The sequence below is a fragment of the Dendronephthya gigantea genome, unplaced genomic scaffold (genome assembly GCF_004324835.1).
Source record: "Dendronephthya gigantea isolate DGI-Jeju-01 unplaced genomic scaffold, DenGig_1.0 000078F, whole genome shotgun sequence".
NCBI classification, from domain to species: Eukaryota; Metazoa; Cnidaria; class Anthozoa; order Malacalcyonacea; family Nephtheidae; genus Dendronephthya; species Dendronephthya gigantea.
The window spans coordinates 244,553-269,143 of record NW_021163088.1 but is presented as its reverse complement, the minus strand read 5'-3'; the positions used below and the strand labels follow the sequence as shown (position 1 = coordinate 269,143).

Below are 24,591 nucleotides of genomic sequence, written 5' to 3'. Positions count from 1 at the left end.
AACAGTGTGAACCCATAACCAACTTCTACCATCAGAGTACTCTGTGAAAGTTCCGATATAACCAGGGAGCAGCGTGGCATTGTCTTCAAACAACTTAGCATCAAATGTGGTATAACAACTGCCTAAAATAGACAAAACACTTCTCGACATTTCGACCTGAGGGCCTTCTTCAGGAGAGTTAGTATGACTAACTGTTTACAACTACATATTCAATGCCTAATATTCAAGTAGACTCACTCTTACATCTCTCAAAGTCAGACTCAGAGAGATGTAAGAGTGTGACAGTTATTTAATTTTGACTTATCCACCGTTTAAGCTAAATGGGCTTGATACAACCGGCCCCAGTACCACTCAGTTTATTATAGCTAATGTAAGGAACGATGAAGTTTCACTCAGTGCCCTGTTACACAACAGGCAGCCCGGTCACTGCTGTTACGTCATGCTATTATATATGTATATAATTACAATAAGGCTGGCAACTCTCTCGCAAAAAATATATTACATACATTAATACCATCGCTTAAAACAAAAATACTACGCTCGTTTCTTAAAAAAAACCCAGATACAAAACACCTTGGATATATTGACTATATTTATCTGTCGTTTTTAGATTTTTGCGTCAAATTTGCGAATTAAAGTGTATTTTCGTTGAAATTTTGCGAAACAGAGGCGGGATGCAATTTACTTGACAAACGTCATCATCGGAGAATTCGTCGGCAAATTTCTGATTGGCTGCGGCAAGTTCGGAAAATAACGAAGATCTTTTTTTTTCATTGAGTTGGCCTTCGTTATTTTTCCTGTGGCTACACGGTGGAATTTTTTATGCAACTTGCAATGCATTTATACTTTTGAGAGATGTAGATTACCGATCAATCCACAAAATGTAAGTCTAAGAAACCTACACGGATCTAAGAAATTTACACGGAAGTTTCGTCGTTACCAAATTTACATCTCTCAAAAGTAGGATTGTATTGCAGGTTGCACTGTGTAACCGGGCCTTTACAGACTTGAAACATGATAGTAAATGGCAAGAGAATTGACGCGTGACAGTCTTGCACTTGCAGTTAAAAAAGGTACACTAGAAATAGTAGAATATCTCGTTGAACAAGGCGCTGATGTAAATGGAAAAAAGACTAACAGGTGGACAGTCTTGCACTCCGCTGTTAAAAATGGTACGGTAGAAATAGTGGAATATCTTGTCGAAAAAGGCGCTGATGTAAATGGCAAGAAAAATGACGGCTGGTGTGTGATGCACGCTGCTGTTGCTAAAGTTGCGATAGACGTACTAGAAATAGTAAAATATCTTCTTGAAAATGGAGCCGATGTAAACGGAAAAGATACTAACGGATCGACAGTGCTGCACAGTGCTGTTGCTGGAGGTACGCTAGAAATAGTGAAATATCTTGTTGAAAATGGAGCTGATGTACATGCAAAAGATACTGACGGATGGAAAGTACTGCACACTGCTGTTACCCAAGGTAGGCTAGAATTAGTAAAATGTCTTGTTATTAAACATGGTGCTGACGTAACTCTTAAAAGTAAACGCAGTGTTCATACTCTTGGCATTGACATCCTGATTATGGCTGTTGAGAAAAATTCAGTTGCTTTGGTCAATCTTCTGTTGGAAAAGAACATCGCTGTGTGGAGAGCTGGAACATTTCTTGTTGAAGGAAGACAAATGAGTCTTCTTGAATGGAGTATTCACCCTGGTCATGATGAACTTACAACTATCCGGCTCAAAGGGTCCGTAAATCATCGTGAGAAGATTCAGATGTTGAAAACAATGAATTGCAACAAGTTAGAAGAGGTAAATATTTTTTAAATATATAAAATGTTGTTTCAGTGAGTTTAGGTAGTAACCAAGGTTAATAGGAGGTTTACGATCCACGACGTGGTAAGACGACAGCGCGCATTTGGATTCGTCCCAGTTTAACCAGGCTCTTGTGATGTGTGAATACTGTTACAGATTTATTGCCTTCATTTATTTAAAGATGAGGTAAAGTCCGTTCCGCGCATATATTCCGCGCAGCAACACATTGCATCAGTGGGGGAGCAACTTTTGGAATGTTAATGATATGCGATATTAGCGCGTTATGTTACAAACGGACAGTTCGGGAGCACAATTATTTTATTCTATGTCGCAAGGCGAAGACGCTCGAATTGCGAGTGACGAAGATAAGGCTGCTAGAAAAAAGCAATATTATGCTGAAAGAAATGCTCCAAGAATTTATTTGTTGAATGAGAACGCGAGATGGCGAGGCTATTTGTCGTCGCTAAAGACGCTACCTTCTCGCTTGTCCTACAATTACAAATATATAAAAGTTTTAAATAACGGCCGGTTTATCTACAAGCTCCGCTTTATAAAGCTTCGCTTTATATTTTCTTCAAAATAGAATAATATTTACTTCAAAATATAAAAATATTTTCTTCAAAATATAATAAAAAATAAGTATATTCGTCGCAGATCACAGCCGGACGAGCGAGAAAAAATAAGAAAATTAAAACGACACAATCGGACAGATACCTCATGTAAAGATTATATAACCAACGTAAACAAACATTGTTATGCGCAGAATATATGCTCAGATCGGACTTTACATCATCTTTAAACACTCGAGGGGACAGTCCAAGTTTGTCCTTAAAAGGGAAACTTATAGCGAAAAAATTGGACGCAAGGCGACAGAATCAGTCGCATCAGGCGACAATAAAGCAATGCTGAACGCGGCCGGCGTGGATTTGCATTTCGTAGAAGGTCGGTAGCAACTTTGATTGTCGGTAGCATCATTTACAGCTTCGGAAGTCGCCGTGCACTTCGCGACACTTTCTGAATAAAAATCGACATGAAGGTATTTTAATTATTTGCGAATTTTCTCTATCGACGTGATTCTCAATCCTATTTCAATCATCGTGATAATAGTTTAGCAGAATGTGCTGTAGTTCTTATTAATAAATTGAAACAGGGCGTCTATAAGATAGGGCGGCGAAACGCACGGATGGCGTGTTGAAACATGTGTGATGCGATTTTAGGACTGGGACGGGGCGGTCGGCGAAAAATTCTCGAACAAAACAATATTTACTTGGTTTTTAACAAGCTCGATAAAACCACTCAATCTCTAAAACTATTAACGTGATATTCACTATTAACGAATTCAAAATATGATATGTTTTTCTTTCGTCATGGCAATGTCGACCTGGCCAAGCTAAAAACAAAACAAGAGAATGCTAACTTACTTGCAAGAGCATTTGACCGCGTCACAACAACGTTTTCGAATTTTCAAAATACAAAATTTCCATTAAAAATTAAAAAACCTTGCCATAGCTCCTAAAGCTGGGAAATTTAGAAAATAACTCCCTTGTTCATTAACATCGATTCCACGTGCAAATGGTCGCATAATGTTTTGAACCTTTTTCACAATTTTCTCTGGAAAACGACAACCATAAAACGGAACCATGTTTACAAACTTGTCTTGGTAACCAGCGGGCTGGGACGAGTATAAAAAACACGAAGAAACCCTTTTAAGAACAGCAATTAACTCCTTTACGTTGAAATTAACAGTATTTCCAACTGGGAATGACGAATTTGTGTCATCTGTTGCCAGATCAGTGTCATCCAAACTAATAATCATCTCAACTCTCAAGTTCTTCGTCTTCAAAGTAACCCGCCGCCATTTTGAAAACAGTTTTTCGAATCTTCATGGGGGGTCCGCACATCACACATGTTTCAACACGCCATCCGAGCGTTTCGCCGCCCTATCTTATAGGCGCCCTGATTGAAATTAGCTCCAGTTAGAATAAATATATATATTTCTTACACTTAGAATATCCTCAACACAACGTGTGGTTGGTTCAGGTAGAACCTCAATATCACAGTCTTCAATATGTTGTACACTATTTGAAAGAAAAATTTCATAACTGAAGGGCTGTTCACATGAGCCGGGTTACCAAGATGACTTTAAAAAAGCTGTTTGGACAATGGAGAACTAACTAGCTATAGGCATTTGTCATAACGTCTTTAAAATTATAGGATTATTATATTTGTTCGTTGCGAGAACGATTTTGCTAGGCACTAACTTTAGTATGCCCAGATTTAATTGACGCTGTATCGCCTGCGACATGACTTATGCTGTATGGAAGGTCTTGAGATAGAGCTAGAAGCAATAAAGACTCGGTGATTTTTTTATTTACACTTCTTTTGCTGACGAAAATGAAAAATATATAATCGAAGTAGCTACGTAGAATCTTTGTGGTGTTTAGATGCTCCATGCAGGTTTAATCTGTAACTCGAGCTGCAAAGCGAAATTGGATCTTACTGGTTTATTGACTATTGTGAAATACCACAGACAATAGTTGATTTTGATGACAAAGATTTTTATCCAATCTATTTCTTTCATTTTCATGCTGTATCGGCACTCTTTATTATGATGTAGAACATAAACCATTGAAAGTGGTAAGTAGATTATAATCACAATGATTTGCTTCAGCTGCAGAAATCAGAAGCGACTAAAAATCATGTTATGATCGAGACGAGAAGCATATATTTGTGCAAGGTTTGTGCGTCACATTCCCGTGTGATTGCCACACTACACAAATATTACTAGGTTACCTGCACGGTAAGGATTGCTGCGAACATTTTAGGGTCAAAGTGAACTGTTATGTGAAATGTTAGTAAACTAAATCCGTTTTAAATAATAGTAATAGCAGGTTTAAAACACGTAAAGTGAACCTCTATTGAGCGTTAACTCGCTGGGGCTGTACATGAACAAGACGCCAATTCTGGCGGTTACTGCGTCGCGCCAATCGTTGCATGCAACTGTGCCCCATTTCCTGTCAATATTTATTCCTTTAGAAAAATGTTTCTTTCTTAGGGTTTCTAGTAAATAGAGCACTTCTTACAGAATATAGGGGTAAAACTGCATTATTGGTGCTAGGCATATGTAGCTAATAACGATATACGTGAATAAGGCTGAGTTTGGAATCATGTACTCTGGGAATCAGTTTGTACTGAAATTCAATAGGATCGATCTGGCCGTTTTTACCCTTGAAAGGAAGGTGCGGTTTGATTGAAAATGGCATAGAATGGCATACAAGGCTTTCATAGCATACAAGGCTTTCATGGCATACAAGGCTTTCGTGATTCATGTGATCGTTGTCTGTAAACCCGTTTTAGTGTAGGTTTACCATGATCAGTGTGTGCTGGTGTATGCAGAGTGAGCATGACAAGACAAGACGAGAATCCAGCATTATGAACCTGTACGTATTTTCTCGAACGACAGACGTCTAGATTTCCTGCGCTATCGGCTATGCACAGCGACTCGTGTACGTGTTATTTTATATGACGTGTATCGTGCATGCAGTTTCCTGCTTTTGGTTCGCACGACCCGAGTTCGAATCCCGGCGACAACAAACTTTTTCAATTTTTTGTTTCAGTAAAATATTTTTTTGTGGGGGTTACTAGGTTTAGGTTACTATTTGAAGTGTGTTTAGCACGAAAATATTTCGATACGAAATCAAACGAGTTCAAAATACGAGTATCTTAGTTGGCCTGCGCGGCCAGGAAGACCGGTGTCAAGCGAAATTTATGACCATTGCGAAATACATGACCACGCGTGAGGAGTCACGAATTTCGCGGCTTACACGCGCGAAAAACATGACGATTGCGAAATCTATGATTTCGGCGGCCGAGTGCGACTGTTTTGTTTTGGCTAATTTTGATCAAAATTTTAGTAAGTTTTAGTAATTAATCGAGAATGAGTGTAAAACAAAGATTCACTAGGACAGATAAAACTTCATTGAAGGCTATTTACATCGCTAAAATACTTTAGATTATCGAATTTGAACAAGTATAAACGGCATGTTTTATACGATATTAACCCAGTCCAACTGTCCAAGGTTTACAATCTTGTTAAGAACTTGACTTTGACTTGTCAAGTTCTAGCAAGACCTTACACAAGATCCTGCCAAGATCTTTCTAAGACCTTTTTAAATCATGCAAGATATTTGTCATGATTTTACCATGTCCATGATCATTCATGCAGGATCCTGCAAGATGTTTGTCATGATCCCGCAAGCTGCAAGATCCATGATCAAAATTTTTTCCATGATCATGCAGAATATTGGAAGATTTTGCCATGATCTTGCAGAATCGTGGAAAACGTTTGCTATTATCTTGATTACCCAACTACTTTAATACCCAACCACAGTAGTGCGCAGTATTATATTATCTAACCAGGGTCTTCGTTGCGCTGTACTCCCTCCATGAACACAGAAGAGTATTAGAGTGCTAGAGTCAGTTGGGTAATGAAGTAGTTTTCATAGGGTGGTTAGATCATAATTTACTGGGTAATAGAGTGGTTGAATTGAGTGGTTGGGTACTAGAGTCAGTTGGGTGATGAAGTAGTTGGTTAATAGGGTGGTTAGATTGTAAATTACTGGGTACTAGAGTGGTTGGGTACTAGAGTCAGTTGGGTAATGAAGTAGTTTTCATAGGGTGGTTAGATCATAAATTACTGGGTACTAGAGTCAGTTGGGTAATGAAATAGTTGGTTAATAGGGTGGTTATTTCATGAAATACTGGGTACTATAAAGGTACATTGCTTCATTTAATTTCTGACAAGATAATTTGTACAGTTTTACCTCATTTACATCATTATTTACAACTTATTTACATCATTGAAATTTACAAAATTTACATCTTATTTACATATGCACCTTGCAACATCAGCAATAAAATTTTCCTGTAAGTGCAGTTGCGAAGTCCACACCTCTGCAACTGGCATGGAAAATTGGTAACAACGGTCACACCCAAGCCAGTCTTCTCCATCATCCTTCCTGCAAATTTTGCAAACGCCCGTATTTCTCTCAACAGCACTGCGAAAAAATTCCAAACCGTAGTTAAGCAACTAGTTGTCAACTGTTGATGGAAGGGCTGGCAGCACATTTGAGTATAGTCAATTTTTAATTACAATTTACCTGCCTACATCATCATAACAGGAACCACAAATAGAAGAGAGTATGTTTTTTCTCTCTTTTTCTGGGTCTATTTGTTCCGTCAGGTCCAAACCTTCAACCAAACAGCGTGCAAACTATACAACATAATATAGGTGGAGCAAAATTTTAGATACATAATTACAACAACTGCATATATTTGCTCAATTTCTAAAACTGATTGTAAAAAACATGGTAAAAACTTACAAAACAAACATATACTCCACAGTTATGGCTATCATGCTGCATGCAATGTTGGGGATGGAGGCATGGCCACCTCTTTGTCTTCCATCCAGTCTTGACATCAACCAATTCGCTATGAAATATAATGAAATGGGTATACTAATGTAAACTCATAAAATGCAAAAGAAATTTGACATATTGCATAGTAATAATAAAATTTTTGTACCTCAGTTTTTTAATATGACCCATTAAGCCAGAGGGCTTTCCAGTTTTGAGTGGATCAACGTAAATTTTTCTTTTACCAACTTTGTCAAAAACCTGGGGAAGATATATCAGAATTTGATCAAGTCCAGGATCAGGAAAAGGAGGGGTTTTGCTAGGTCAACTTTATACTCACCAATAGGGTCCAGTGATTTCCATTCAAGTTGATTGGGAAAAGAATCATCCTGCTTAGGGAAAAATTCTTGTCCGACCAAGTACGTCGTGTGCTAGAATTACGATGCACGAGCTGTGAAATGTAGCATTCAGCTGCAAGGACATCTCCACCATTTCTACGCTCTGCCAAACCACTTAAGTAGGCATCGATGACCTATACATGTAAAAATGACTATATAAACAAAGATGTCCTAAAAACAGATTTCCATCACATTTTGACTACTTTATCTAAGGTAAAGAGTAACCCTCCTCTGAAAACAGAAGTAACAGAAATGACAGAAATAAAGACTTCTTACCATATCAGTTAACAAACCAGGCATAAAATCAGGAACTTCGCTTTTTAATGTTTTGAATTGGCAAGTGGAAACTTCTTGCAGTGGGATAAGGGACCAAATATCTCTTCCAGTCAGTTTAGCTGTACCAAAATCAAGGTAGGGAAAACTTAAAGGTATTCCTTTTATGCCCAATTGCTGTAAATGGTGAACTTCGCCAGCAAAGCTCAGTGAAGCAAGAGTTTTTACCTCATTACCAGCACCACGAACCTGGTCATTGGACCTCTCAAACTCTGCAACCTCAACATCCACAACCCCTTCACTAACACATGCAACTTTATCATCCACAACCTCTTCGCCAACACCTGCAACTTTATCATCCACAACCTCTTCACCAACACCTGGAACCTCAACGTCCGCAACCTCTTCACCAACACCTGGAACCTCAACGTCCGCAACCTCTTCACCAACACCTGGAACCTCAACGTCTGCAACCTCTTCACCAACACCTGGAACCTCAACGTCTGCAGCCTCCTCACCACCACCTACAAACTCAACACATGCAATGTCTCCTCCACCAACACCTGGAACCTCAACACATGTAACCTCCTCACCACCACCTGCAACCTCAGCTTCTGCAACTGCCATACCAACACCTGCTACCTTATTTTCAACATCTGTATCAGCACCTCTCTCCCGAAATGGTTTAATATGAGCCAGACTGATGCTTTTCAACACCTTATTGGTTTTTGTGTTGCGCAAAACAACCTGGTGATCTGTAAGGCTAACAACAACATAACCATTAAGCCAATCTGGCGTCATTCGATCACCCTTTCGGCCTCCAAGCTTCTTAGGATTAGCCTTCATGACTGCTTGCCCAACATGAAACTTGTACGCCTTATAACCTTTCATCTTTTTCATTTTATAATATTTTTTTTTGCTTTTCTTTCGCATTGATGTTATTGGCAGTAACCTATGGAGCAAACATTTTTGTTCACAACTGTGTCCAGTAGCAGGACAATATTGGCATGAAACAAACTACTATACCACAAATTGTTACAACATACCTTAGCTTCCATCACACTCAGCTGTTCCTGCTTGGAACTTACATAATCAGCCACTTCATTAGGGGTTGGTGCTTTCAAAATGATAGGAGCAGGCGCATCATCCTCCTTTTCCACAGGCAACTCTGATGGAAAACGTGGCTTCCTTATTTGCATGATCTCATATGGAGTGTGTTTAGTTGATTCGTTAAATGATGAACGGACACCCAGCATGCTTGTTCAATATAAAGGTGCCAATCATCCTGCTGTTCATTGACCATCTACAAATAGAGTACAGAATGATATAAAGTAGTTTAAGTTCCATGCAGCACTGGTGGTCTACAGATAATGATTTATTACATGAAGTCAAGAATAAAAAAAAAACTAACCTAGAATAAAAAAATAAGATAACCTAGACTTTCTACCTTTGAAAGGTGACGCTTAAGAGTTCCATTAGTGCGCTCATCTTGACCATTTGTTTGGGGGTGATAGGCAGCTGTGACAAGATGGCGGATGTTAAATTTTTTGAACATTAATTCGTTCAGCAGCTGAAAATAAATTAAGGTTATACAGATTAGGTTTGCTAATATTAAGCTATCAGGAAGATGTTAAGTGGTGAGCACTTTTACAATGTTTGAAATACTCAGTTGGGATAATGTATCTCCATACCTTGTTGTTAAACTCTGTACCTTGGTCACTTAAAATCTTAAGTGGTGCACCCCAACGATGTATCCACTTCACTAACACCTGGTACACACACTCTGCTGATTTTGCCTTGATTGGCTCGGCTTATACCCACTTGGAAAAGAGACATGTCCCTGACATGATGTAAAAACCTGTGGATGTCTCCTTGAATGGACCAATAAGATCGATACCAACAAGCTCCCAGGGCTGTTTGGCCTGTGAGTAGAAAATATCTTATCTATGATCAAATCATGCCCACATGGAAAATAAGATAGCAGCAGTAATTGAAATACACATGGGTTCAAAGCTTATTAGATTTAAGATTAGCTATAAAGTCTCATTTGTTTTGAAGCAGGGATAAGACTTTATGCTCATTAAATCATGTAATTTTTATGAGACTTACATATATTGGTGTCAGTTCAGGAACCATTGTCTTTATCTTTTGCACTTTTTGACACTGAGTGCATGTGGCAATCTAAAAAAACAGCAGGATTTTAAAAAACAAGCATATTTTACCCTCATTTTTATAACCTAGGAGAATCTCATCTACACTTACAAACTCCTTTACATCTTCTGTGATGGTTCTCCAATAGAACCGCTCTGTGATGTTTGCCTGTGTGCGCTTCTCTCCCATGTGCCCACCTGTTGTCCCATTGCCATGGATATCATTGAGCACACGTTCAATCTGGAACAAAATTTATCACATCAATGAACCAAGTGCTGTCTCATAATGTTCATATTCAACTATTAAACTATATACAATAATAATTACATGTTTATGCTTACTATATTGTCTTTGTCATGCAATTACTATATTCAGAATATATAAAATTAATACATATATTACATGATATATACTAACCTCATCTCTTGTAAATAGCACTTTAACCTTTTTCGTATTCAAATGATTTTTTCCTTGCTTACCCACATAGTACAAAGTGTCACTAAAATCTGATTGAATAATGTGTGGTTCAAACATTGGCATGTGTGTAAGTTTTCAGATTCATTAATGAATGTGTACATATAAAGGGTTAATATATAAAAAATAAATAGATAAATTTAACTTATAGTTAATAGCGCCAAAGTAGTTAATAGCGCCTAGCCTCCACCACAGGTCTCTCTGTCTCAGCATTTGAAATCGAAAAATAATTTGTCTTACTCTAAGACACTGAGGAACAATCATAGACCATATAATATAGAGATCTGTAGAGGAAGCTAAGAGTTACCCCTGTTGTTTAACTTACAGCTTCTATTTATAGATGAACAGCTTGCCAAAAGATACCAAGCCAAATTATATCAAATAAAGATAAAATAAATTCCACTCAAGCCAAATGAATAATAAGAGGTATAAAACAAGTAAACAATAAAATTTATAAGATCATATCACACATTATTATGATACGATGTTTCACTGCAAAGTTATTAAATGCCTAGACATACCTTCATATTTAAAGTTTCTCGAGGATTGGGAGAGCGTGTGTATATTTTTTCTCCTTGCGACTTTGTCCAGAGTGGCAAAATGAGTTGGTGCCTGGCGTCCTGATTTAAGGAAGTGCAGCACATCTTCCACTGAAGCCTAAGTCATTAAAGTTATAGTGTTAATACATGGCCAAAACAACGGCAAATTCATAGGTATTAATAACAACTAATATCTTGGTTATGATCACAATAATTTCATCATTACGCTAAAACAACAGTCCGAATATCGGTATCAGATCGAAGTCATCGAACATTTGAATTCGAATTAAACAGAGTTTGCACGACAATGACATACCTTATATTTACAGATTTCCGAGTCAGGTTTCTTTCCTTTCACGTCAGAACAGCAAGCTGATTCCGTTGTTGGATTTGCACCCATTTAAGTAACAAAAATACTTCGAAAAATCTTTCTTTCAGACAAGTCAGAGAACACGTGTTGAACAGTAAACAAGTTGCGAAATTTATGAGCACAATGTAATTTATGCGCGCATTTGCGCTTGCGCATGCCCAGAACCGCGACACTCATATATTTCGCAAGTCATAAATTTCGCGTGACACCGGATCGAAAACGTACAAAACACAAAAAACAAAACAAAACAAAACACCGACGGCAATTTAAGACTGCGTTCGCGCAGTGCGCGACGCAGTAATTAATACCTACTGTTAATACCTGTTAGCGAGAACACTGTCAATGACGTCAATATGTAGGTCAATATGTGCTATATCAAGTTCTAACTTTTATTTTGGAATTGTTTTGAAATAGGCTGGTTTATATTATGATTTCGCGAGTAAATTTGGTATGAAGAAAAAAGATTTATAAATGTTCAATTGCCCAAAGGATTTGTAGATTGCACTCGGCAAAAACGAATCATCTGAAAATAGCCATTTTACAGTGTCATGAATACCAATTTCCCCGGTGTTGGATAGACCCGGGAGTGTTTTTCCCGTTCTCAAGGGTAAAGTGATGTTTTGCTACTATTCAAATGAAGCCAAACATTTACATGAAATCCTTGAACAAAGACAAATATAGCATATTTCAAAAACAAATATCCATGTTACCAAAAAATGTTTTATTTTGTTAAACATGTGCTACTGCTCAGGGCCTGTATTTTCGCTAGGCGGAATTTTGCGCCCAAACAATATTTTCCGCGCGAAAACTGAAAAGTACAATCACTGAGCTATATTAAATTCCTGGAGGCCCCTGGAGGACCAGCTCGTCATTTTTCGGTAACTTCGCCGTTATCTTTTTGTCATCAAAAACAGGGCGGACTTCGCCCTTTTGCACAACCGCAGAAGCTCTGCTGACGCCACATGGTTCCTTTTGCCCATGGTAGTTATAACTGACCGGGCTCAATTGTGAGCCCGCTACAGCAGTATTCTCCCTCCTGGATTTAGTAATGAATTTAGTAAACAACAGGTTCTCCCTCTTGGTTTTTATGATTTTTTTTGCAGTGAAATCTTTTTGTTTTGTTTTTTCGTTATATTTTCCGGCCTAGCCTGCAATAAAGTGTTTCTTTTGAAGATGAATGCAAGTCGTAGACGCTGCTTTTGCCAATGCGAAAACAAATATATAGTAAAACGTCAAAAAATGTGGACAAAACTAAAGATTTTCATACTGACAATAACTGACAGGTTTATTTTTATTTTCTTAATCATATTTTCATTATTTATACATTCCTATATGAAATTTAACAAATTCTTGAACTTTTTGGCACTATTGTCGGATATTTTAAGGACAAATGGATATTTATGGACATCAATTAGGCTTTTCGGAACCCTGAACTGCAGAAATATTACCAAAAGTATGCAATTATTATTGATATCCTCTTGAATGTCTCCAGGACTTTATATCTATGCTGACCAATCTTGCTAACTATGCATAATCCAAGGAACTGAGAAAGCTGAGGCAAGATGCTGGGCAGCTGACTAATGCTAAGTGCAGCTTGTACCTCAATGGGCTATAAAAGTTTTCAATTGTCTAATAGCACCCCTGGCCATAGTAATGAATAGTTAATTCCTGCATAGACTCATTATTCCTAATAATTAAAAATAGCCCCTTGGAAGTTGATACTATATAAACAGAAAATTATAAAAGTGGGTGCTGATTGAAAACACACTGCTCATGCAGTCAATGCATTTTTATATTTATTTTTTTCATAAATATAACCATTGTTATAAAAACACAAGCCAACAACAAATCAGTTAACATGGTAATTAAGAAAAACAATAATGCACATTCATAACAATGTGTATAATGTGCTATATACAATAATAATTTTCATCTCAGTTAAGATAATATATTAACTAGCCTTTAACAGTCACTATCAGATATTGAAATTTTACACTGTTTGCAGCAAAAATTACTTTTTTATCAGCACCCAGTCGGCACTTTTCTCAGTCAGATTATGTTAATTGATGAAGGGATCTTGTAGTCAACTCACTGGGGGAAAGGTTTACTTATTAACATTGATATTTGCTATCATGAAAACAACATAGACCAAACTCAAAAGATTGACACTGCCAGAAATTTAATTCCTTCCCCAGACAACAAGTCAAGAAAAATGATAAAGTTTGGGTATATAACATTGCACTGTAATGTACCAAAAAGGTCGAAAATAGTATATTTGCTGTTTGTACCATAAGTTTTGATGGATTTATTGGCTCAGAACCTTTGGTAATCAGTTTATAAAAAAGTCCAAAGGAAAAAAACAAAATTGTTAGAAACACCGGCTTACTTGGATGCTATAAAATAACAGCAAAATGAGAAAATTCACTCTCCCGATAAGTGAATTAAGACATTCACAACGTCAGACGTGGAGCACAAAGTTACGTCGCCTCTCCATTTGTTAAAGAGTGAAACAGAGGAACATTTTTATCTTTTTTATATTAAATACAAAAAATATATACCGAAAGCCGAAAATATTTCCATAAAAACCACGAGGGAGATGAACACAGTTTTTCACCTTGTATCGCGGTATGTCAGTGGTAATTACCATGAGCAAAAGGAACCATGTGCGTTTGTGGCGTCAGCAAAGCTCAAAATCCGCCATCTTTTTGGCGACACGATTTGGCCGCGAGCCGGTCCTCCAGGAATTTAATATAGCTCAGTGAGTACAATACTTTCAACTTTGTTGCGGGGAAAATGTCGCTATATATACGCGCGCAAAATTCTAGCTAATATTACCATTATTATTAATATTCCTGTTGTGATTCGTATGTTAAAAAATTTTTAAAACTAGCTATACAAGTTAAAAATTATAAAGGTAACTGTAAACGTAACATATGAACGAAAGATGAAAATATCTTACCTTGACTAGTCACAATAGAACAGAAGCTTTAAAATTTAACAAAAATTTGAAGACCCTGTCCATCCAAATCAAAAAGGCACATGGATATGAGCGAGTTTAAAATATGTGTTCTGCGCATAAAAAACGCGTACGACCACAATTTCTTGCGCTAAATAAAATTTAGTTCAGAACCCCCTCTCTGCACAAATCAGACTGCTGCTACGCTCGCTCGCTTCAGGCTCGCTCGCTCCGCAGAAATTATATCAGTGAATCAAGCAGCGTTCATGTTAACCTCAGAAACCTATTTTTTATTTGAAACACAAGTATTTTGTTAAAGTAAGGTACCAGTATTGCAAGCAATTATAAATGACGATATAAGGCGTTTATTGGCGCGGCACGCCGGGCTCGGCTAAAATTGGTACTAGAAAAGTCTCGAATCCAATTTTATTAGTGCTCGGGCTACGAATACAAAGGCGTAGCACCGATAAAACATTTTACAAAATTTACACACGATAATTAGATAACTATAGTTTTCATCCATTTAGACCCACAAAGAATACAATTGTTGTAAACTCTGAGTAAATTTCTCTTTCTCTTCTAAAGTCGAACAACAACTATTCCCAACGATATTCCCAACTTCACCACTGCCAGGCTGGTTGTTCTTAACGTTTATAATAGAAATGGATATAAAGCCAGAAACAAGTGGATATACAAGTGTCCGCAAATATGGTTCGAAACATCTTCGAGACGATGGAATAACTTTTCAGACTACAATGCGGCTTCCACCTTTTACATTAGTAATTGTGAAGTTTTTGGTTAAATATTGTGGTGCTGACTTAAGTTGTAAAGATGAGTCGGGCAAAACTGCTTTGCATCTTGCTGTTATTGGTGGTGAAACAGACTTTGTCAAATATTTTGTTGAACAATGTGGCGTTGATGTAAATGACAAGGAAAAAAAGGGCGGACAGCGCTGAACTACGCTGTTACTAAATATACGCCAGAAATTGTGAAAGTCTTGTTGAACATGGCGCTGATGTAAATGCGAAGGATAATAACGGGTGGACAGTTCTGCACCATGCTGTCACTAAAGGTGTACCAGAAATTGTAAAATATCTTGTTGAACATGGCGCTGATGTAAATGAGGTGAAAAATAACGGGTGGACTGTGCTGCACGATGCTGTTATTAAAGGTACGGTAGAAATTCCAAAATATCTTGTTGAACATGGCGCTGATGTAAATAGCAAGGATATTAACGGGTGTACAGTGTTGCACTATGCTGTTATTAAAGGCACGGTAGAAATAGTAAAATATCTTGTTGAATATGGGGCTGATGTAAATGGCAAGGATATTAACGGGTGTACAGTGTTGCACTATGCAGGTAATAGATTAGAAATTGTCAAGTATTTAGTTGAAAAGGGTGCTGACGTGACCTTCACACTCACAATCTTGGCATTACACCCTCATAATGGCTGTTGAGAGAAATTCAGTTGCTTTGATCAATCTTCTGTTGGAAAAGAACATCGCTGTGTGGAGAGCTGGACTATTTCGTGTTCAGGGAAGATATATGAGTCTTTTTGAATTGAGTATTCAGCATGGTCATGATGAAATTACAACTATCCTCAAAAGGTCCATAAATCATTGTAAAAAGATTCAGATGTTGAAAGCATGAATTGCAACCAGTTTAAAGAGGTAATGTTTCAAACATACCCGAGATATTTTTGAACGAGCCGTACAAGCTATACTTGATAATTCGAAATATGTCTGCAGGGGCGTAGGAACCGGGGGGGTTGGCGTCAGGGGCACGTGTGTCTCCAAAATTTTTCAAGGGACAAAAAGTGCCCTTTTTATTAACCAAACCTGGAAGCTGTGCCCCCCAATCTCTGGATGCTTCGTACGCCCCCGTCTATCTGCTAAAATATCATGCATGGCGGACTTTCTGTGAAGCTATCTCGGAATAGGGTTTCCATGGTAACGACTTCGTATAAAAAATGCCTCAGTATCTGAGCTTTGACTATTTGCCTTCACTGATAACAATGCTCAAATTGCTTTTGCTCCTAACTTTTCACAATAGATAATTTCTACTTTTTCGTCCATAGACTGAGACACCGATGCAGGCTTTTGTCGCAAATAATCGATTCAAAATTGGTGCTGGTGGTTTTTCTTGTGTCTATGTTGGTCTCACGAAGGATGGAAGTGAAGTTGCTGTTAAGAGAATTTTGGTGCAAAGTGAGGATGAAACAGTTGAAAACGAAAAGGAAATCATGAGTCTCATTGAAACAAACTCTCCATTTATAGTGAAATATCGACATTTTCACCGTGACGATACCTTCATGTATCTTATTGTTGATCTTTGCGAAGAAACCTTGAGGGAACTTGTTCATGCATGCAGTATTGAACATCTAAAAGAGCAAGGTCCACGAATGATTAGGGAAATTCTATCAGGACTAGAATTTCTTCATGGAAAGGAATATTGCACAGAGATCTAAAACCATCAAACGTCCTGGTTGATATCGAAGGTCGCATGAAATTGGCAGATTTTGGAATAAGTCGCGTTGTTAATGAAGATGAAACGACAGTTGAAACAGATGCAAAAGGTACTCGTGGATGGATGCCACCAGAAGTAATTGAAGCAATAGTTAAAAAAGAAAAAAGTCGTTTTAAAAGAAAATCAGATGTCCATGTCGCGGGTATGATTGCTTTTTACGTGTTGACCAAAGGTGAGCATCCTTTTGGATCTGAATTAGATCGAATGAAAAATATTTTGGAGGATAATCCTGTCAATTTGGAGAAACTTGGTAATCGCACAGCTCTTAGGTTTGTGTCATGGCTGATTAATCACAAGATTGATGATAGACCTTACGCTGACGAAACACTGGAAGATTTCTTTTTTAGCAACTCCGCAAGGAACATAGCGAGCAATTAGACAACAGCCTCGACGTTTGTTTGAAATGACGAATCCTTCCTAGCCCAAGTTTGTCCATGAAGGAAAAATAATTAGCGAGGTTGTTTTATCGCACCCATTGGGCGTTGCATATTTTTTACACGTGAAATATCCTTGTTATAAAGTGCTTAACACAACGTGTTGTTTGTTTAGGTAGAATATAAATATTACTACAGTCTCAATATATTGTACACTTTTTCAAAGAAATTATTCATAACTGAGGGGCTGTTCACATGAACCAGGTTACCGAGATAAATTTAAAAAAGGTGTTTGGATTATCGAGAACTAGCCATTTCCAGCTGATCTGAGATCATGACGTCATAAATCGTCTCTACAAAACTAGTTATCATACGCCTGGTGTTATTTGTCCCTATTCGTCTAACTAATAGTATAAAGGGTGAAAAATTTAAATTCTAATTTACAGTTGAGAAAAAATGTTTCAGAAACTGATCATTGATGAAAAACCTTTCTTTCTGTTTGAACAAAATAAAGATTCCTGTGATTTTCCACTGGATCGCACCTCATGTTCAAGAGTTCATTCTGCTTTAGTCTTTCATAAACATTCAAACAGACCATTTTTATTGATCTAAAAAGCAGTAAGTGCAATGTTTTGATTTGAAGTTAAACTTAAATAAGTTTACCAGGCTCTCTCTGTACCCTGAGACAAACTGACATCCCAGCTAGACTGTAACATATTTACATGAATAATTCTGGTGTAATTAAATATATCTTATTGTCTGAAAAACTGGATTGGCACCAGTCAGAATTTTTTGTGAGAAATTTGACCCAAATGACTTTACTCTCCAAACATCATAAAGTAGGAATATAAAATTAGTTATGTATCTTGATGTGGATGCATTTTTCAAAACTAGTGCTAAATATTTTCACCCAAAATCATGAAAATGAACGCAAATAGTAATGCAAACTGTATTCCGAAAATGCTTTAAAATGCAAAGAATTTTAAACCATTTTTAACCATTGTATGACAGAAATTATTGTATGACAATAATTTTGACGAAAATTGGATTGTCTCTGGTCTGCCCTTACACACTTGCATAGCAATCGGAGGGTGGGTGAAGGTGCAATCCTACCGCACTTTACTTCCTGGTTAAATTTCTCATTCTTGGAAAACTCGGAAAATTGCATGATAGAGAGTGTATGCAATGAAATTTTGCAGTAAGCCATCACTTCACCTTTATACCCCCCTCATTCTTTTTCAGCTGTGATGGCATAGTAATAGGAGGGTGGGTGAGGGTGAAACCCTCCCCAGCTTTTCTTCAAGATCATATTTCTTACACTTCAAAGACCTGAAAGATAAAGGGCAACGGGGTCTATCCGATGAAATGTTTTGCCTTCAGCCATCATTCCCCAGCTTCACCCTCCCCCTTACTTGTTTTGGGAAAAACAACATTACCAAGCGCTATGCAGCGACAATGCATGGTAATAGTGAACAAAATGTGGATAGAGAGGATTATGAGGATAACGAAGGTTCAACGGGGATTTTTGGGATTGCCGGAGTCGATACTGATCTTAAGGTGAGTTCCGTTCTTTTTTACGATTTCTTTGATCAAAATGTATGTATATAAGTAAATTTCCGTGAAGTGCACAAAACTTTCGTAATTGCCAAATTTACATCTCTGAAAAGTTGAATCGGATCGCAAGTTTCATGATTGCAAAATTGCAGCGTTCAACGTGATATAAGGGTTGTTTAATACCACTTCGATCTTAACCTATCGTATTATTTCCTTCCTGGGCACTCGGCTTGAACTAGTGACTTTAAAACAATGGGTTATATTACGGTACCGTTTGAAGTAGAGAACAGCTCTAAGAGTTTGTAAGGGAATGCAAACCGTAACAGTGTGAACCCATAACCAACTTCTACCATCAGAGTACTCTGTGAAAGTTCCGATATAACCAGGGAGCAGCGTGGCATTGTCTTCAAACAACTTAGCATCAAATGTGGTATAACAACTGCCTAAAATAGACAAAACACTTCTCGACATTTCGACCTGAGGGCCTTCTTCAGGAGAGTTAGTATGACTAACTGTTTACAACTACATATTCAATGCCTAATATTCAAGTAGACTCACTCTTACATCTCTCAAAGTCAGACTCAGAGAGATGTAAGAGTGTGACAGTTATTTAATTTTGACTTATCCACCGTTTAAGCTAAATGGGCTTGATACAACCGGCCCCAGTACCACTCAGTTTATAGCTAATGTAAGGAACGATGAAGTTTCACTCAGTGCCCTGTTACACAACAGGCAGCCCGGTCACTGCTGTTACGTCATGCTATTATATATGTATATAATTACAATAAGGCTGGCAACTCTCTCGCAAAAAATATATTACATACATTAATACCATCGCTTAAAACAAAAATACTACGCTCGTTTCTTAAAAAAAACCCAGATACAAAACACCTTGGATATATTGACTATATTTATCTGTCGTTTTTAGATTTTTGCGTCAAATTTTGCGAATTAAAGGTGTATTTTCGTTGAAATTTTGCGAAACAGAGGCGGGATGCAATTTACTTGACAAACGTCATCATCGGAGAATTCGTCGGCAAATTTCTGATTGGCTGCGGCAAGTTCGGAAAATAACGAAGATCTTTTTTTTTCATTGAGTTGGCCTTCGTTATTTTTCCTGTGGCTACACGGTGGAATTTTTTATGCAACTTGCAATGCATTTATACTTTTGAGAGATGTAGATTACCGATCAATCCACAAAATGTAAGTCTAAGAAACCTACACGGATCTAAGAAATTTACACGGAAGTTTCGTCGTTACCAAATTTACATCTCTCAAAAGTAGGATTGTATTGCAGGTTGCACTGTGTAACCGGGCCTTTACAGACCTTGAAACATGATAGTAAATGGCAAGAGAATTGACGCGTTGACAGTCTTGCACTTTGCAGTTAAAAAAGGTACACTAGAAATAGTAGAATATCTCGTTGAACAAGGCGCTGATGTAAATGGAAAAAAGACTAACAGGTGGACAGTCTTGCACTCCGCTGTTAAAAATGGTACGGTAGAAATAGTGGAATATCTTGTCGAAAAAGGCGCTGATGTAAATGGCAAGAAAAATGACGGCTGGTGTGTGATGCACGCTGCTGTTGCTAAAGTTGCGATAGACGTACTAGAAATAGTAAAATATCTTCTTGAAAATGGAGCCGATGTAAACGGAAAAGATACTAACGGATCGACAGTGCTGCACAGTGCTGTTGCTGGAGGTACGCTAGAAATAGTGAAATATCTTGTTGAAAATGGAGCTGATGTACATGCAAAAGATACTGACGGATGGAAAGTACTGCACACTGCTGTTACCCAAGGTAGGCTAGAATTAGTAAAATGTCTTGTTATTAAACATGGTGCTGACGTAACTCTTAAAAGTAAACGCAGTGTTCATACTCTTGGCATTGACATCCTGATTATGGCTGTTGAGAAAAATTCAGTTGCTTTGGTCAATCTTCTGTTGGAAAAGAACATCGCTGTGTGGAGAGCTGGAACATTTCTTGTTGAAGGAAGACAAATGAGTCTTCTTGAATGGAGTATTCACCTTGGTCATGATGAACTTACAACTATCCGGCTCAAAGGGTCCGTAAATCATCGTGAGAAGATTCAGATGTTGAAAACAATGAATTGCAACAAGTTAGAAGAGGTAAATATTTTTTAAATATATAAAATGTTGTTTCAGTGAGTTTAGGTAGTAACCAAGGTTAATAGGAGGTTTACGATCCACGACGTGGTAAGACGACAGCGCGCATTTGGATTCGTCCCAGTTTAACCAGGCTCTTGTGATGTGTGAATACTGTTACAGATTTATTGCCTTCATTTATTTAAAGATGAGGTAAAGTCCGTTCCGCGCATATATTCCGCGCAGCAACACATTGCATCAGTGGGGGAGCAACTTTTGGAATGTTAATGATATGCGATATTAGCGCGTTATGTTACAAACGGACAGTTCGGGAGCACAATTATTTTATTCTATGTCGCAAGGCGAAGACGCTCGAATTGCGAGTGACGAAGATAAGGCTGCTAGAAAAAAGCAATATTATGCTGAAAGAAATGCTCCAAGAATTTATTTGTTGAATGAGAACGCGAGATGGCGAGGCTATTTGTCGTCGCTAAAGACGCTACCTTCTCGCTTGTCCTACAATTACAAATATATAAAAGTTTTAAATAACGGCCGGTTTATCTACAAGCTCCGCTTTATAAAGCTTCGCTTTATATTTTCTTCAAAATAGAATAATATTTACTTCAAAATATAAAAATATTTTCTTCAAAATATAATAAAAAATAAGTATATTCGTCGCAGATCACAGCCGGACGAGCGAGAAGAAAATAAGAAAATTAAAACGACACAATCGGACAGATACCTCATGTAAAGATTATATAACCAACGTAAACAAACATTGTTATGCGCAGAATATATGCTCAGATCGGACTTTACATCATCTTTAAACACTCGAGGGGACAGTCCAAGTTTGTCCTTAAAAGGGAAACTTATAGCGACAAAAATTGGACGCAAGGGCGACAGAATCAGTCGCATCAGGCGACAATAAAGCAATGCTGAACGCGGCCGGCGTGGATTTGCATTTCGTAGAAGGTCGGTAGCAACTTTGATTGTCGGTAGCATCATTTACAGCTTCGGAAGTCGCCGTGCACTTCGCGACACTTTCTGAATAAAAAATCGACATGAAGGTATTTTAATTATTTGCGAATTTTCTCTATCGACGTGATTCTCAATCCTATTTCAATCATCGTGATAATAGTTTAGCAGAATGTGCTGTAGTTCTTATTAATAAATTGAAACAGGGCGTCTATAAGATAGGGCGGCGAAACGCACGGATGGCGTGTTGAAACATGTGTGATGCGATTTTAGGACTGGGACGGGGCGGTCGGCGAAAAATTCTCGAACAAAACAATATTTACTTGGTTTTTAACAAGCTCGATAAAACCACTCAATCTCTAAAACTATTAACGTGATATTCACTATTAACGAATTCAAAATATGATATGTTTTTCTTTCGTCATGGCAATGTCGACCTGGCCAAGCTAAAAACAAAACAAGAGAATGCTAACTTACTTGCAAGAGCATTTGACCGCGTCACAACAACGTTTTCGAATTTTCAAAATACAAAATTTCCATTAAAAAATTAAAAACCTTGCCATAGCTCCTAAAGCTGGGAAATTTAGAAAATAACTCCCTTGTTCATTAACATCGATTCCACGTGCAAATGGTCGCATAATGTTTTGAACCTTTTTCACAATTTTCTCTGGAAAACGACAACCATAAAACGGAACCATGTTTACAAACTTGTCTTGGTAACCAGCGGGCTGGGACGAGTATAAAAAACACGAAGAAACCCTTTTAAGAACAGCAATTAACTCCTTTACGTTGAAATTAACAGTATTTCCAACTGGGAATGACGAATTTGTGTCATCTGTTGCCAGATCAGTGTCATCCAAACTAATAATCATCTCAACTCTCAAGTTCTTCGTCTTCAAAGTAACCCGCCGCCATTTTGAAAACAGTTTTTCGAATCTTCATGGGGGGTCCGCACATCACACATGTTTCAACACGCCATCCGAGCGTTTCGCCGCCCTATCTTATAGGCGCCCTGATTGAAATTAGCTCCAGTTAGAATAAAATATATATTTCTTACACTTAGAATATCCTCAACACAACGTGTGGTTGGTTCAGGTAGAACCTCAATATCACAGTCTTCAATATGTTGTACACTATTTGAAAGAAAATTTCATAACTGAAGGGCTGTTCACATGAGCCGGGTTACCAAGATGACTTTAAAAAAGCTGTTTGGACAATGGAGAACTAACTAGCTATAGGCATTTGTCATAACGTCTTTAAAATTATAGGATTATTATATTTGTTCGTTGCGAGAACGATTTTGCTAGGCACTAACTTTAGTATGCCCAGATTTAATTGACGCTGTATCGCCTGCGACATGACTTATGCTGTATGGAAGGTCTTGAGATAGAGCTAGAAGCAATAAAGACTCGGTGATTTTTTTATTTACACTTCTTTTGCTGACGAAAATGAAAAATATATAATCGAAGTAGCTACGTAGAATCTTTGTGGTGTTTAGATGCTCCATGCAGGTTTAATCTGTAACTCGAGCTGCAAAGCGAAATTGGATCTTACTGGTTTATTGACTATTGTGAAATACCACAGACAATAGTTGATTTTGATGACAAAGATTTTTATCCAATCTATTTCTTTCATTTTCGATGCTGTATCGGCACTGTTTATTATGATGTATAGAACATAAACCATTGAAAGTGGGTAAGTAGATTATAATCACAATGATTTGCTTCAGCACTGCAGAAATCAGAAGCGACTAAAAATCATGTTATGATCGAGACGAGAAGCATATATTTGTGCAAGGTTTGTGCGTCACATTCCCGTGTGATTGCCACACTACACAAATATTACTAGGTTACCTGCACGGTAAGGATTGCTGCGAACATTTTAGGGTCAAAGTGAACTGTTATGTGAAATGTTAGTAAACTAAATCCGTTTTAAATAATAGTAATAGCAGGTTTAAAACACGTAAAGTGAACCTCTATTGAGCGTTAACTCGCTGGGGCTGTACATGAACAAGACGCCAATTCTGGCGGTTACTGCGTCGCGCCAATCGTTGCATGCAACTGTGCCCCATTTCCTGTCAATATTTATTCCTTTAGAAAAATGTTTCTTTCTTAGGGTTTCTAGTAAATAGAGCACTTCGTACAGAATATAGGGGTAAAATTGTATTCTTGGTGCTAGGCATATATAGCTAATAACAATATACGTGAATAAGGCTGAGTTTGGAATCATGTACTCTGGGAATCAGTTTGTACTGAAATTCAATAGGATCGGTCTGGCCGTTTTTACCCTTGAAAGGAAGGTGCGGTTTGATTGAAAAATGGCATAGAATGGCATACAAGGCTTTCATAGCATACAAGGCTTTCATGGCATACAAGGCTTTCATGATTCATGTGATCGTTGTCTGTAAACCCGTTTTAGTGTAGGTTTACCATGATCAGTGTGTGCTAGTGTATGCAGAGTGAGCATATCAAACAAGACAAGACGAGAATCCAGCATTATGATTACCTGTACGTATTTTCTCGAACGACAGACGTCTAGATTTCCTGCGCTATCGGCTATGCACAGCGACTCGTGTACGTGTTATTTTATATGACGTGTATCGTGCATGCAGTTTCCTGCTTTTGGTTCGCACGACCCGAGTTCGAATCCCGGCGACAACAAACTTTTTCA

General features: G+C 37.8%; 5 protein-coding genes and 1 long non-coding RNA gene across 6 annotated transcripts in view; 3 read left to right on the top strand and 3 right to left on the bottom strand.

Moving 5' to 3' along the window:
- The first annotated feature begins 1,024 nt into the window (after positions 1–1,024).
- LOC114532141 (putative ankyrin repeat protein RF_0381) lies at positions 1,025–1,822 on the top strand. Its single transcript, XM_028553717.1, has one exon. The coding sequence runs from the start codon at positions 1,025–1,027 to the stop codon at positions 1,820–1,822; it is 798 nt and encodes a 265-aa protein (XP_028409518.1).
- Positions 1,823–6,475: 4,653 nt separating this feature from the next.
- Positions 6,476–7,819, bottom strand: LOC114532114. The gene is made up of 5 exons (XM_028553694.1): positions 7,565–7,819; positions 7,394–7,485; positions 7,192–7,300; positions 6,970–7,082; positions 6,476–6,867 (listed from the first exon to the last, which is right to left on the bottom strand). Exons 1-5 carry the CDS (start codon positions 7,610–7,612, stop codon positions 6,693–6,695), a joined length of 537 nt encoding a protein of 178 aa, XP_028409495.1. The 5' UTR covers positions 7,613–7,819; the 3' UTR covers positions 6,476–6,692.
- A 2-nt stretch (positions 7,820–7,821) lies between these two features.
- LOC114532140 lies at positions 7,822–9,129 on the bottom strand. Its single transcript, XM_028553716.1, has 3 exons — positions 8,942–9,129; positions 7,899–8,847; positions 7,822–7,830 (listed from the first exon to the last, which is right to left on the bottom strand). Exons 2-3 carry the CDS (start codon positions 8,826–8,828, stop codon positions 7,822–7,824), a joined length of 939 nt encoding a protein of 312 aa, XP_028409517.1. The 5' UTR covers positions 8,829–8,847; positions 8,942–9,129.
- LOC114532109 (ankyrin-3-like) overlaps positions 7,969–24,591 on the top strand; it is a 29,773-nt gene continuing 13,150 nt past the window's right edge. The window contains exons 1-2 of the mRNA XM_028553689.1: positions 7,969–8,033; positions 10,861–10,946. The gene's annotated coding sequence lies outside the window, so the exon portion shown is untranslated. The remainder of the gene's footprint in view (positions 8,034–10,860; positions 10,947–24,591) is intronic.
- On the bottom strand, positions 9,144–9,736 carry LOC114532116. The gene is made up of 3 exons (XR_003687929.1): positions 9,587–9,736; positions 9,343–9,465; positions 9,144–9,198 (listed from the first exon to the last, which is right to left on the bottom strand). It is a non-coding gene; the product is annotated as an uncharacterized LOC114532116 (long non-coding RNA).
- LOC114532139 (putative ankyrin repeat protein RF_0381) lies at positions 20,176–20,985 on the top strand. The gene has a single exon (XM_028553714.1). It carries the CDS (start codon positions 20,176–20,178, stop codon positions 20,983–20,985), a length of 810 nt encoding a protein of 269 aa, XP_028409515.1.